Below are 15,079 nucleotides of genomic sequence, written 5' to 3'. Positions count from 1 at the left end.
CCGGGTACATTTTACTATTAATTGAAGAAATATGACATTTCTTCTGTTTTGTAACAAAACAACGAAAAAAAAAATACTTACTGAAGCATATTACACCGGCATCTTCTTTGTGATCACAGTTGTGAGTACCAATTCCTCTATGTTTACATTGCATGAGGTTGTTTTCGGTACCATTACAAATAACATTGTCCAGCCAAATTGAACCTACTCCCGGGCCAAAACTACCTCGACTCAGAACCGAACCATAACTGTATCCAAGCCACCGACATACAACTGTAGCTTCATTATTATCCCACATATCATCACAGATGGTACCCCATTCGTTCGGTCCATTTACAAATACTTCTATGCGTCCCATATGTGGATAGTCTCCAATCAAACGAATGCGAGAAATATCTTTTAATAAAAAAGGAAAATTTAATAAGTTGAAGTGATAAGAATAAGGATGAGAATATCTTAGGGGACAAGAAAGGTATAGTCAATTGAATCAATCACAAACCACTAGTACATATTAAATTAATTTCAGAAATCCTGCAGGGACTTGAGCTAAAGAGATAGCTACTGAAAACCATTTTGAGAACAGCAGCAATTATAGCAAGAATTTCTGACAAACATTATGGGGAGGAGGTCAGTCGATTACACCTTTTAGTAGTAGTAGTAGTGGTAGTAGTAGTAGTAGTAGTAGTAGTAGTAGTAGTAGTAGTAGTAGTAGTAGTAATCCTTTCTGCTAAAGGCACAGAACCTGACATGTTGGGGGAGGGGACTAGTCCATCAATCCCAGTGTGTCACTAGTGCTTAATTTATCGACCTCGAAAGGATGAAAGGCAAAGTCGACCTCTGCAGAATATGAACTTAGAACGTAACAGCATATGAAATACCGTTAAGCATTTCGCCCAGCGTGCTAACGATTCTGCCAGCTCGCCTACTTGTAACAGTAGTAGTAGTAGTAGTAGTAGTAGTAGTAGTAGTAGTAGTAGTAATGGTAATAATGATGATAACAACAACAACAACAACAACAACAACAATAATAATAAATGCCCTGATGCAGTACCACGCACTGGCTCTCATGGAAGTGTTATCACGTACATTGTTTTGTCTTGGTATAAATGATGGATTACAGCAAATATTCTGCTCAATATCACAGATTTGCTTGTCAGTTGCATGACCTTAACCAGTTGAGCATGTCTATTAGTAGCTGATGATATGTGCATCTCTGACCACGAGCAGAAGTAGTGGGGGAGCATCATAGCCAGGTGTTGACAGGATTTCTTTGGGGTTTGGATAGTTCACTTTCGGAAACATGGGTGTTTTGTTCATCATCTTAAAACAACCCTTATTTAGGGACCTTTTGAGCGGGATGGGCTACTCGACCTGAAGAAAATTCTAACTGGACTTCAAGGACATGCGCTGTTTATCTTGATATGAGATCACTATGTCGCGCTCATATGGTTGTGATGCAGGTGCCTGGTGTACTTATCAGACGGGTAGTAATGATGGGTATACTGGGCTTCGTATATTTTACCCCAGTGTTACTTTGATGGCATGCACTGCTTTCTCACTCAATGATGATGATGTTGATATTATTATTATTATTATTATTATTATTATTATTATTATTATTATTATTATTATTATTATTATTATTATTATCATTATTATTATTATTGTTATAGAGAAATTAGACAGATAGAGAAATTAAGGCCAATAGGCCAGATATAGTTGTCAGAGATCATGAAGAAAAAAATGCTTTCTAATTGATGTTTCAATACCAGCAGATGACAACGTTTCTTTAAAGAAAAGGAGAATCTTTCAAAATACAAAAACCTGGAAATAGGGGTAACTCGAATGTAGTATCTAAAAACAGAAACAATTCCTATCATAGTAGGCGCCTTAGGTATAACAAAAAAATATTATATGCATATATAACATACAGAAAATTGCACTACTGGGCACTGCACACATCCTACGCAAAACACTTTCAATACAGTAACCATAAGAGCATCACAGCAAACCACAGAACATACCCAAGGCACACAGAGCTGCGCTAGGTAGTGAAGTGAAAGCACGCTATAAAAATAAAACTATTGAATAATAATAATAATAATAATAATAATAATAATAATAATAATAATAATAATAATAATAATAATAATAATAATCATTGCTACTATAGACACAAAGCCTGAAATTTGAGGGAGGCGGATAGTCGATTACATCGACCCCAGTGTTTCACTGGTACTTAATTTATCGACCCCGAAAGGATGAAGAGCAAAGTCGACCTCGGTGGAATTTGAAATCAGAACGTCAAGGCAGACGAAATGCTGCTAAGCATTTCGCTCGGCGTGCTAACGATTCTGCCAGCTCACCGCCTTGTAGTAGTAAGTAGTAGTAGTAGTACTAATAGTAGTAGTAGTAGTAGTAGTAGTAATGATAATAATAATCCTTTCTTATTTCTTTATTGCCCACAAGGGGCTAAACATAGAGAGGACAAACAAGGACAGACAAAGAGATTAAGTCGATTACATCGACCCCAGTGCGAAACTGGTACTTAATTTATCGACCCAGAAAGGATGAAAGGCAAAGTCAACCTCGGCAGAATTTGAACTCAGAACGTAACGGCAGACGAAATACTGCTAAGCATTTCGCCCGGCGTGCTAACATTTCTGCCAGCTCGCCGCCTTAATCCTTTCTGCTATACGTACAAGGCCTGAAATTTTGTGGGGATGAGGATAGTCGATTACATCGACCCCAGTACTCGACTGGTACTTAATTTATCGATCCCGAAAGAATGAAAGGCAAAGTCAACCTCGACGGAATTTGAACTTAAGACATAGCGGCAGACGAAATACCGCTAAGCATCTCGCCTAGCGTACTAACGATTGTGCCAGCTCGCCTACTTGTAGTAGTAGTAGTAGTAGTAGTAGTAGTAGAAACAATAATAATAATAATAATAAAAATCCCTTCTACTATAGGCATACGGCCTAAAATTTAGGGCAGGGGGGGGCAGTCAATTACATCGACCCAGTGCGCAACTGGTACTTATTTCATCGACTCCGAAATGATGAAAGGCAAAGTTGACTTTGGCGGCATATGAACTCAGAACCTGAAGGTGGACGAAATACCACTAAGCATTTCGCCCGGCGTGCTAACGATTCTGCCAGCTCGCTGCCTTAGAAACAATAATGATAATAATAATAATAATAATAATAATAATAATAACAAACCACAACACATACCCAAGGCGCACAGAGCTGCGCTCGGTAGTGAAGTGAAAGCACGTTATAAAAATAAAACTACTGAACAATAATAATAATAATAATAATAATAATAATAATAATAATAATAATAAAAAAATATGCCCAGATGCAGTACTAGGCAGTGGCTCTCATGGCTTCTGATCTTAATTGATTGGAAGTGTTATCATGTACATTGTTTTGTCTTGGTATAAAAGATGGGCTACAGCAAATATTCTGCTTAATACCACAGATTTGTTTCTCAGTTGTTTGACCTTAACTAGTTGAGCATGTCCCTTGGTGGCTGACGATATGTGCATCTCTGATCATGAGCAGAAGTAGTGGGGGAGCATCATAGTCATGAGTTGAGAGGAATTCTTTGGGGTTTGAATAATTCACCTTTGGAAACATGGGTATTTCGTTCGACATCCTCAAACAAACCTTATTCAGGGACCTTTTGAGCGGGATGGGCTACTCGACCTGAAGAAAATTCTAACTGGGCCCCACCTGCGAGGTCATGCACTGTTTATCTTGATATGAGATCACCATGTCGCGCACACATGGTTGTGATGCATGTGCCTGGTGTACCCTTATCAAACGGGTAGTCATGATGAGTATAATGGGCTTTGTATATTTTACCCCAGTATCACTTTGATGGCATGCACTGCTCTCTCACTCAATAATAATAATAATAATAATAATAATAATAATAATAATAATAATCATTGCTGATTGCAAGTGTCAATATGTACATTGTCTTGGTGTAAAAGATGGCCTACCAGCAAATATTCTGCTTAGTATAGCAGATTTACTTGTTAGTTGCTTGACCATAACAAGTTGAACACGTCCCTTAGTGACTGACGTTGTGCTCCCTGATCATGAGCAGGAGTAGTGGGCAAGCACCATAGCCACGTGAGGAGAGGTGTTCTTTGGGGTTTGAATAATTCACCTCTGGAAACATGGGTGTTTCGTTCATCATCCTTAGACAAACCTTATTCAGGGACCTTTTGAACTGGATGGGATATTCATCCTGAAGAAAATTCTAACAAGGCCCCACCTGCAAGGTCATGCACTGTTTATCTTGATACAAGGTCACCATGTCCCGAATATACGGTTGTGATGCATGTGCTTTGTGTACACTTATCAGACGAGTAGTCATCATGGGCATAATGGGCTTTGTATCTTTGTATCCAAGTGTCACCTTGGTGGCATGGATTGCTCTCTCACTCAGTAATAATAATAATAATAATAATAATAATAATAATAATAATCATAGTAGTAGTAGTAGTAGTAGTAGTAGTAGTAGTAGTAAAGTACAAAAAAGTAAGAAATATAAGATGTTATGGGACTTTAACATTCAGAGGATAGAGAAATAGAAGCTAGAAGGCTTGATTGAGTAGTAGTAGTAGTAGTAGTAGTAGTAGTAGATAATGTGAATAGAAAGTGCCAGATAATTGACTTTACAGTCCCAAATGATGAGAAAGTGAATATGAAAGATATGGAGAAAATAGCAAAGTACCAGGACCTAGCTATTGAGTTACAAAGACTATGGAAAGTGCGGGTAAAATGTATCTCTGTAGTTATAGGTGCATTAGGAACTATCCCTCAAGATTTGAGCAGATGGATAGAGGGAATAGGCATGAAACCCAGTTTAATACAGCTCCAGAAAACAATGTTATTAAGAACAGCAAGGATACTTAGGAGGGTTCTTGGCATCTAAGGTTACTCGTTGTAGCCCGATGTTAGGAATTTTTCTTTTCCAACAGTCTAATATGTTGAGTATATATAAAATAATAATAATATTAATAATATTTATCTTACGAACTCGTGAGGAGGGCTTAATAACAAATTCAGGACGGCAGTATATTTTTTATAAAAATATATCACTATGACACAATCTCACCTAAATTTTTGAAAACCCACGTAATTGTAAAGACCAAAAGTCTATAATTTCTAATGAACTTCACATAAAACATCCTTACAGACCGGCAAAACAGAGTGACATTATGGATTTTAGTTCAAGATGTTGGAATTTTCTAAGGTAACTGTATATTTCTTTGTCTTGTATCATTTAACTGGAGTGGATGTAACCACATTCACCATCATTAATAGAAACAATTCAGTGGGAATTGATAGAGTAAGTGCAGCTGTACTAATGTGCTGCTTTAATGAAGAACCAACTGTGGAAAATGTTCCTGGTTGAGATATATGTCAAAGTACAAAATACTGGGCGGAGATTATTGATGAGCATATTATATCCACTACAGATATTTCATTATATACATTGCCAAGACATTTAATTCAACTAATCCTGAAGAATATATAACAGGCTTTTTTATATAAATTACTAGTACACTTTACACAGATTTCGTGTTAGTTTTCTTTGCTGGAATCGGAGTCATACACTGTGGTTTGTAAATTAATTACACGCAATTATTTGTATTCATATGAAATGGAATAGACTCTCGAAAGTTTATCACTTTAAAAAAAGATGAAAATCTGTAAGGGCATTACTTCCTTTTCGATATTTCTGAATGTTTTTTTTTCTCTGCCCCCTATTAATTAATACTTAAGTAGTTAAAAAACGAAAACAAGACAAATCTAAACGTATCAAGAATCCAAACTTACCGATTGATATATTAAAACACTTGAGGTATACATCGGTTGGTCTTGAGAATTTGTTACAATAACGATTCAGGAATGTGCTACCAAATCCAGAATTTAGACAATTTAGAAGGTTCACTTCTTGGCCGTCACAGAAAACACCGTTTAACCAGTGTCGCAATGGTTGCAGTGGTGTTGTAGGTTTCATATCACTTGGCCTATAACCGTCCTCAAATCCAAGTTGTCGGCAAAAAACGCGAGAATCGGAAGCATTCCAGAATTGATTACACACTGTTCCCCATACGCCATCATATTCAATCTCCACACGTCCACTGGAGTTACTTCCACCGTTTAAGCGGTAATTAAGGCCTGGAAATATTTTTATTTTACACTTATTTTGGAGAAATGAAAATGAGTTCTGCAAGTACAATGACTATTTACATCTGTAACAAGGACTCCAACAACAAAGCTGACTCAAGTAAAAATTTGAAATTTGAGCTGTTTTAGAAGCTAAAAATAATGCACCTAATAATACCTATAGTTTAATTGTAGTTTTCTGTCGATTTTTTGATTAAAATCCTGTTAAAGTGAGAAATGCATAAACGGCCGAATGGAGGGATAATTTTAAAGCCTGGTATTTATTTAAGTGGTCGTAGGGGACAAACACAGGAATAAAGACCTGCACACGCACACATTCATGCGACGGGCTTCTTTCAGTTTCCGTCTGCCAAATCTACTCAGAAGACTTTGGACGCGCCGAGGCTATAGTTGAAGACTGTTACGCAATGGAAAGTAAATTTCTTACCACACACCTACGCTATATATAAATGGAGTTAAACGCATGTGTTATTCAAATTAATTTACTAAGCCCAGTATTGTTACGTTTATTGATATGTCTAAATGTAGAGTAATGATTAGATATTCTTTTGGACAACTGAGATAAAGAACTACCAATATAAAAAAGACATCAGATCCGGAAGTAATTTTACATTGATAAATATAGTTTCTAGTCTTAGAATTACTCCTAAGGGAACGAGTGCGATTGGAATGCGAAGAGATGATTTGTGAAACATTTTTTGTGATAGAAAACCCTATCCTGATTAGTTGTAATTTTTAGTTAGAAACATTTTGAAGGTAGAGTAGACAATCATCACGATATAGACCTTCATTGATGTTTGGGAATCGGTCAGCCATCTCATAAAGGATACTATTCGATTAATAATTCACAAATCATATCTTCGTATAATAAGTTGTTAAATATAAATCACTTAATGAAAATAGTAACATTGATTACATTGATAATAATAGCAGCGGTGTTAGTGATTCTGATGTTGATTCCAATCGCATTCGTTTCCTTAGCAGTAATTCTAAGACTAGAAACTTTATTTATCAAAGTAAAATTACTTTCGGATCTGACGTCTTTTTTATATTGGTAGTTCTTTATCTCAGTTGTCCAAAAGAATATCTAATCATTACTCTACATTTAGACATATTAATAAACGTAACAATACTGGGCTTAGTAAATTAATTTGGTATCTAAAGGATCATAATAAACAATTTGATTTGGAATGGAATATTCTATCTATATCTTTTCCGTATGATAAAGGTAAATCTTTTTGTTCACTTTGTAACAGTAAAATGTATTTCATCCTGTTCTCAGAGAATCCTCTTGTGAACACGTTTATAGAACGCGTTTATCGTTGCAAACATTGGCAAAAACATACCTTTAGTTCCTATAAGTGATTTCTGCCTTTCTATAAAATTTGACCTTTGATTGTCTTCTTACATTTCACTTCCTTCCACTAAATATATCTACTCCCAAGCCTTTAAGTTTTATTCCTATTCACATATCGCTCTATATCTCTCCACTATTAGTTTTCTGGTAATTTCTCTTTCTATAAACTACCTTTGACGTCATATCTACTAACGGTTTTTAAAAAGAAAAACTTGCTAGAGTTCTCTTCATCATATACGTAGTCATCACATTCTGTTAAAATTTCTTATTGATGTGTTTGGTTTCTTTCTTTTCCTGATGAGAAGATTGCATTGTTTTACATCATTTTATTCCCTCAGGAACAATACCAATGTTTTCTTCGAAATATATGTCGGAAGAAAAAAGATTTGAATAACACCTGCGTTTAACTCCATTTATTTATTTATCAATATTATTCAAAAACATTTCACCTAATCCCACAGTTTTTACCTCTATATGTAGGCTGTTACATTCTTGTGTGAATTTTTGCTACCCTGGTAACTATTTATTTATTTTTTCCGTGTTTTTTGTAAACATTGAAAAAATACATATACATTTACACACACACACACACACACACACACACACACACACACACACACACACACACACATACACAGACACTCATACACGCACACATATACACACACACATATATATAGCAAGTTTTAACCGCCCCGTTCTTCTAAACACCATGATCATGAATGCACCAAACCTCGCGTTTGCTTATGCTCACATTTTTGCTGATGCTTGTATGAGCGTGTGTACTCGTGCCATGCAACTTGCCGAGAGCGTTTATACATCCATATCTGTAATCGGTTATTTTCAATACTTTTCTCGCTGGATTACGTATTGTCGTAATTAATAATAAATTCTTGTATATTCCATCTGTCTTTCATTTGTGTTATATATATATATATATATATATATATATATATATATATATATATATATATATATATATATATATATATACATATATATATATATATATATATATATATATATATATATATATATATATATATATATATATATATATATATACATATATATATACATATATAATGTTCCAAGTGATTCGATCAATGGAATAGCCTGCTTATGAAATTAACATGCAAGTGGATGAGCATTCTACAGACACGCGTGCCTTTAACATAGTTCTCAGAGAGATTCAGCGTGACACAGAATGTGACAAGGCTAAACCTTTGAAATACAGGTGCAACTCATTTTTTGCTAGTTGAGCGGACTGGAGCAAAGTGAAATAAAGTGTTTTGCTCAAGGACACAGCGCCTACCATGAATCGAACTTACGGCCTCGTGATTGTGGACCAAATAAACCTAACCACTATATATATGTATATATGTGTGTGTATGTATGTGTGTTTGCTTTTGTCCCTCCTCCTACCAACCTCTTCACAACCGATATTGGTTTGTTTACATCTCTGTAACGTAAATCACCGATAGATTACGTACCAGGCTTTAAAAATAAGTGTAGTGGCTAATTTGTTCGGCTACACCCATTTGTGGTAGCAGAACATGCACAATGAAAATGCTTCTGATAAACAAACCGAACTTTTTTGCAGTTACGTGAAGATAGATAATTTCCTATTGTATCCGGTAAATATTTAGTGTTTTACTGTTTTTTTAATGAAAGAAATAACATACTTCCTATGAAATCAAACATTGTTTCACGTGACATGATACAAGGCTGTTTTTGGGGTGGGTATTTGTGTGTTTGTGTATGTGTGGGTGACATTAACATTTTAATTGAAATATTTTACTTTACCTGTTTTATTATAGCAAATTACTCCAGCATCAAAATCGTCAAAACTACATCCAATGCCGTGTCCGTACGTCGTGTGTGGACATTCACTGATTGATTTCTCACTGCCATCACAATGTACATTGCTCATTAGTATAGGTTTAAAGTTCTTGATGATATGTAGATAAGCAATACCTCCTTCATAGCCCATTTCTCGACAGGCTACATCTGCATTAGTGTTGGTCCAGTTTTTATTGCAGATTCTCCCCCATATTCCATCTACTCGCACCTCCAAAATTCCATGCATACCAGATGAAATACTGTCCCGGGAAATACGTACATCGAAGTCTGAAAATGTGAAAAACAGCTAAAGGTTTAATTAAGTGGAGAAAACTAGTGAGTAAATAGGAAGTTTTTTTTTAGAATAAACAATGTTGAGAAGTCGTTGATTTTGCTAGTTAACTATGAATGTAGTTCATTGTCTTACTGTTCTCTGATCAAACCATATTAAGTTCGATAAAATAAATATAAAATATATAAACGTCAGAATTGTTACAATGTTTCCAATAAAAAATGGCCATATACCAAACTACAATAAAAAGTTATAATTTTGAAATTTTATACCAGGTTTTACATTTATTAATTCCACATTTATTAAAAATTCAATGGGGAGTTTGTATTTTATTGTTTGTATTGAAGATTTAAACAAATATTTCCGAGTTATTCGTCCATCTCACTTTTGCAGTATTACTAAATACGTGTAAATATGAGTTCATAACCTACTCTATATTTGTACTCTACTAACTATAAAATGATTGACAGAATATTTGTTTAAATTTATTGGGTTCTTATTTACACTGATTTTTAACCAGTTGTCTTTTATTGAAAGAGTTTTATGGAAAGTTGGTTAGAGATCCTCGCAGTAATTGTTTTGGCACTTTATGCGTTCAAATTGCGCAGAGATCTACTCTTTCTTTCATGCCTTCGAGGATGATAAAAAAGTATAATCTAGAAAAATGAATTGGCAGAATTGTTTTAGGGTCCGGTGAGTTGACTTGCGGCGTCTGTTCTGGCTCTTCTCCTTCTGACGGCAATGTCTGCGATGACATTAGTTTTAATTTCATGCTCTACCGGTGCAAGGCAGAAGCCTTTCTCCCGAATAAACATCGATGGTGTGGAGACGAAAGACTTGCTTGTACGGGCAATATCAAGTCTTCGTCAAAAGATCTTGTCAAGGTGTTCAGATTCATGTGCGGATACATGATTTACATGACACTACAATCTTATATAGAACTACCATTATTTTAAAGAGTGATTCATGTTATTAGCAATCTCGCGTCTTAGTGTCAGGCAATAAAAATTGCTTCATAATTAATATTTTGACATGTCGGTTGTGTGCTTATAGGGATTTGGCTGTTCTCTTGAACTGGTCAAGTGACTATGTGACTGGCAAAGTGGCTCCTTTACTTATTCCACAATACTATTTTATCTAAAAAAAAACTAAACTAAACAAACAAAAACGTGGAATCAATTGCATGGACACCGGTATTTTAATATACGAGATAAAAGTTATAAATGAACATAGTGGAAAATAAAATTAATAGTATTCGACTTTAAGTTAAAACAATGTATCTTATGTGTGTCCACACGGCAACGCTAAAGTGTGCAACTAGGCAGCAGATGGTTATTCACGTAAATTCAATTAACGATTATTCCACAAATATCCTTTTCTACTCTAGGCACAAGGCTCGACATTTTTGGGGAGGGGCCAGTCGATTAGATCGACCTCAGTACGCAACTGGTACTTAATTTATCGACCCCGAAAAGATGAAAGGCAAAGTCGACCTCGTGGGTATTTGAACTCAGAAGGTAAAGACAGACGAAATATCGCTAAGCATTTTGCACGGCGCGCTAGCGTTTCTGCCAGCTCGCCGCCTTGTTCTATCTTAATATTGAAATGCTTATAGATTAATATATTGATTTAGAACAACATACAAAATACTGGCAATGAGTTCAAAATTTGTAATTGGTGTATTTTCATTGACACATAATGAAGACATCAGATCTTAAAAGGCCCAGTTTCAAAATGCATTGAATGAAGACTAATTGACTGTTGTACGCAACAGAAACACCGTAAGATGTAGGAGTGATTTTTTCTCCGGAAGTACTGGTTTCAGCTCAGCATGCATGTAGAGTTACATGCAGCAGACTAACATTCTATCCTACGAGATAGTTGTCTATTAACTGCTGCGTCCGTAGATTGTAGTGGGTCTGTATTTAAAAAGAAATAATAAAATATGGGAAATACTGACATAGACGGATTCAAAAACATACAATGGTATTGGGCAAGTTAATATTCAAAATACATTTTCTTCAGCACGCGCATTTCAGGACGTATCATTCTAAAGATTTGGTGGTGGTGAAACATTATGTTGTTAATATCTTTTCCTGTTTTTTTTTCCTTTTAGTGAGGATGATAACATAAATTAGGAATTGACGTAGTATAACAAATTATGAAGTGGCGTAGAATCAATTTTCAGGCTTTTCTTACACACCACGATGCCTTTATAGTGCTTACAATTATCCAAAATTTATTTAGTTGTTCTATAGTTCTATTTTCCAAGTTCAAGAAAAGGCGTTAAAAAATGACAGCGATTTTTTTCATTTTTGAATTTACACTAATATTCAGTCTGACCCATAACCCATATACGTTAAACTATTTTTTATCCTTGTCGGAATGTAGTAAACTAGAAACTCTGTAGTATACTTACCTGTGCTTTCAGTTTTATTGGTGCAGACGACTGATGCATACTTTCCTGATTTGCACATCTCAGGGCCACCCCACGTGTGTTCACACGATAAAAGTGTTTTCTCAGAACCATTACAATTAACGTTGCTCATATTGATTGGATAATCATTTAGTTTGCCAAATGCTGATCCAGATATAGCTTTCCCGTATAGTACATTTTGACTGCGGCAAACAACCTGAGCTGCAGCATCAGTAAAACTGTCATCACAAACACGAGACCACTTTCCGTTCGTTTCAACTTCAACTCCTCCACTGCTGATTTTAGGTCCTTCACTAAGTCGTACTAAAAGTAAAGGTAACAAAAATATACAACTAAAAATTAACGAAGAGATAAAAATCGAATGAATGGGTTAAAATCAAATTTGAAACATGAATACATCCTGAAAATTTTTATTGTATTGGTATGTGAACAGAAACCACAGAAATATAGCCTGGTTAGTTGAAAGTAGAAAAACGTGAAGACCAGTACTTTACTGTCTTTTCTGAATGGTCGCAGTGTTTTGCTTGTAAAATGTTTATGGGGAACACAAATGAAAGTGAAATTTTATATATAGAATTATATAAAGAATTATAATGTATTCAGCATATTGAGGATATTTTTTGTTCATGATCAACGCGAATATATTTTGCAACCGTGAAATTAGATTTACTCGCAAAACCAAAACAAAATTTTTGATTTGATGCAGGTAGTTAAGCGTTTACAAAAATTATAACGAGTTTTGAAATAAGTTTTATATTAATGAAGAAATCCATCAAAGTCTACTGAAAGTAGATATTGTTGGTTTGACCCTTTAACAAATGGCGATATATGGTTTTACTAGTCTCAGTCATTAAATCTCAGCCACAAGGAGAGCGTCTTCAGGGATTTTATTCGATTATGCCTGGTGCTAAATGGTGGTAAAATCTTTAACTTTCATCTCAGTGCTTAAGTGAAAGCTGTTGAGGTGGGTCTTAGTTAAGAAGAAAAATTTGATTGATTGTGGTTGTTTGGGAATCTAACACTCGGTGTATGGAATTTTCCTGTTTTCAACAGTGAGCAACTTGCAGGATTGTCGTTGCTAAAATAGCTGTTTCTTTATGTTGCGTCAAGGTCCTTGTATTGCGCCCATTGTTAATTTGTGGAAGCACGTTGGGTATTTTTGTGCCTGGGTTGGTGATGTGCTTTACATTCAGCATAGCTAAAAATCACTTTCTATGGTTAGAGAATGATTGGTATCAGGGATGACTGTCGTTATGCCAAATATGATCATTATTATTGCTTTTGTTATTTCTAAAGGTTTTCTTGTTTCCTAACTTACCTGAAGGAAACGAACCAGCATTGATGTAGCAAGGGAAGAAGTTACTGCTGTAGTGGAGCTTTTGGCTATTAGAATAGAAAGTTTGGCAGGGTTGAGTTTATTGGGTAAGAGGGTATGCAGTGTATAATTTCTATGAGTACTATGGTGTTGGTTAGTGGTGCGTTTCTTAATTGCGCATCTAGCTCTTCAGAGGTGGCTGAAGTCATGTTTTAGTCATATTCTCTTCCGCAGAGAATAGCGGCTGATTTGGTGATTCTGTTTTATTCGTGTTGGTGAAAGTTGGAGCAAATGTTTATGAATGCTCTTGAGTTGACTGATTTGGGTAATGATGTTCTGAGAATGGCTAGATTGTGAGTTGAGTTGATGTGGCTGTTGCACTAGTTGAATTCAGTGGGGCTGTGATGTTAGCAGACGTATTGTAATACATCTGCTAACATCACAGCCTCACTGAAAATAGTGTAGAAAAGGGAGAGAGTGATTTGTTCTTGCTGAAGGAGGTGGTAATAATAGTGGCAGTAGATGATGACGATGGCGCGGTCAAAAATCATGACGACTATTATGAGGATGACAATGATGATGGCTATATAAGTTTGGTTGTCACGGAAGTAGCAACGGTAATTGAGAAGTGGAAAGAATGTACTGTACAAGCAGTGAAAGGATGAGCATCACGAGGTCACTTAAATCAGAGGTTGTTTCTTTTCGTTTTCATGTTGCTATGGAGCTGCATTAGACAAGAGAATATTGAATGGAGTTTACCACATCTTTTTTTTAATAAGGTGGAAGGCTTTTGGGATCTGTTGTAGTTTGTTTTCAAATTAGTCTTGCCTTTGGATTATTGAAAAAGTGGGACAATTTTAGTAGCAATGGCATTGAAACATGATAAGTGGATGTGTCTCTCCTTTGGGAGAGGTTAAATCAAGCATTGGTTCATATATTATTTCGCTCTCTGTCCAGTTATGTTCATTTCAGACGTTGTGATGAAGAATTATGAAGTAATATTCATATGGTGACTATTCTATTGTCTTTCCCTGCCTCAAATCATTTTGTAGAGATATGTACATTCTTTATTTGTCAAAATGGATAAATGCAATATAGCTTTTGAGAACGTTTGGGTGTGTGTATGTATATATATATATATATATATATATATAACGTGAAGTATATTTGACACTTAAATGTGGCTAAACCCTAAGGGTGAATGTTACTGTTGCTTTTAGACCCAGGAGAACATCTCCTCCAGTTGGCTATTGACACACATCTGCACCCTGTAGGTATTTGCAAAGGAAAGTCATCCTCCCCATCGTTGATCTGACATGATACACACGGACTCGAGTTTCTGGGTATTTACCCTTCGTCAGCGAACGATGGTCCCCTTGTTTATTGTATATTACTCGCTGGCAATATTGTATATTGCCCGCTGGCAATTTTGTATATTGCTCGCTGGCAATATTGTATATTGCTCGCTGGCAATATTGTATATTGCTCTGGCCATCTCTCTGGTGTTCGCAACGGAGGATGAGCAAACTAGCTCGAAACTGAACCGGTCACGCGATCCTGTTGTCTGCTGTTGGTAGGAGTTCGCTCCCTTGCTGGCAATGTACAGGTGCAGTGCTGCACC

The 15,079-nt window shown here is 35.7% G+C and overlaps 1 protein-coding gene across 2 annotated transcripts in view; it reads right to left on the bottom strand.

Moving 5' to 3' along the window:
• LOC106872843 (uncharacterized) overlaps nt 1-15,079 on the bottom strand; it is a 265,208-nt gene that overhangs the window by 2,197 nt on the left and 247,932 nt on the right. For both annotated transcript variants that reach the window (XM_014919977.3, XM_052973204.2), the window contains exons 27-30: nt 12,126-12,446; nt 9,379-9,702; nt 5,862-6,206; nt 82-396 (exon numbers count right to left, since the gene is read on the bottom strand). In XM_014919977.3, the coding sequence (XP_014775463.2) occupies nt 82-396; nt 5,862-6,206; nt 9,379-9,702; nt 12,126-12,446 (1,305 nt within the window). The remainder of the gene's footprint in view (nt 1-81; nt 397-5,861; nt 6,207-9,378; nt 9,703-12,125; nt 12,447-15,079) is intronic.

This window comes from Octopus bimaculoides, chromosome 15 (assembly GCF_046866305.1).
Source record: "Octopus bimaculoides isolate indiv1 chromosome 15, ASM4686630v1, whole genome shotgun sequence".
Lineage (NCBI taxonomy): Eukaryota > Metazoa > Mollusca > Cephalopoda > Octopoda > Octopodidae > Octopus > Octopus bimaculoides.
The sequence above is the reverse complement of the archived record's forward strand: the minus strand, read 5'-3'. Positions and strand labels throughout refer to the sequence as shown.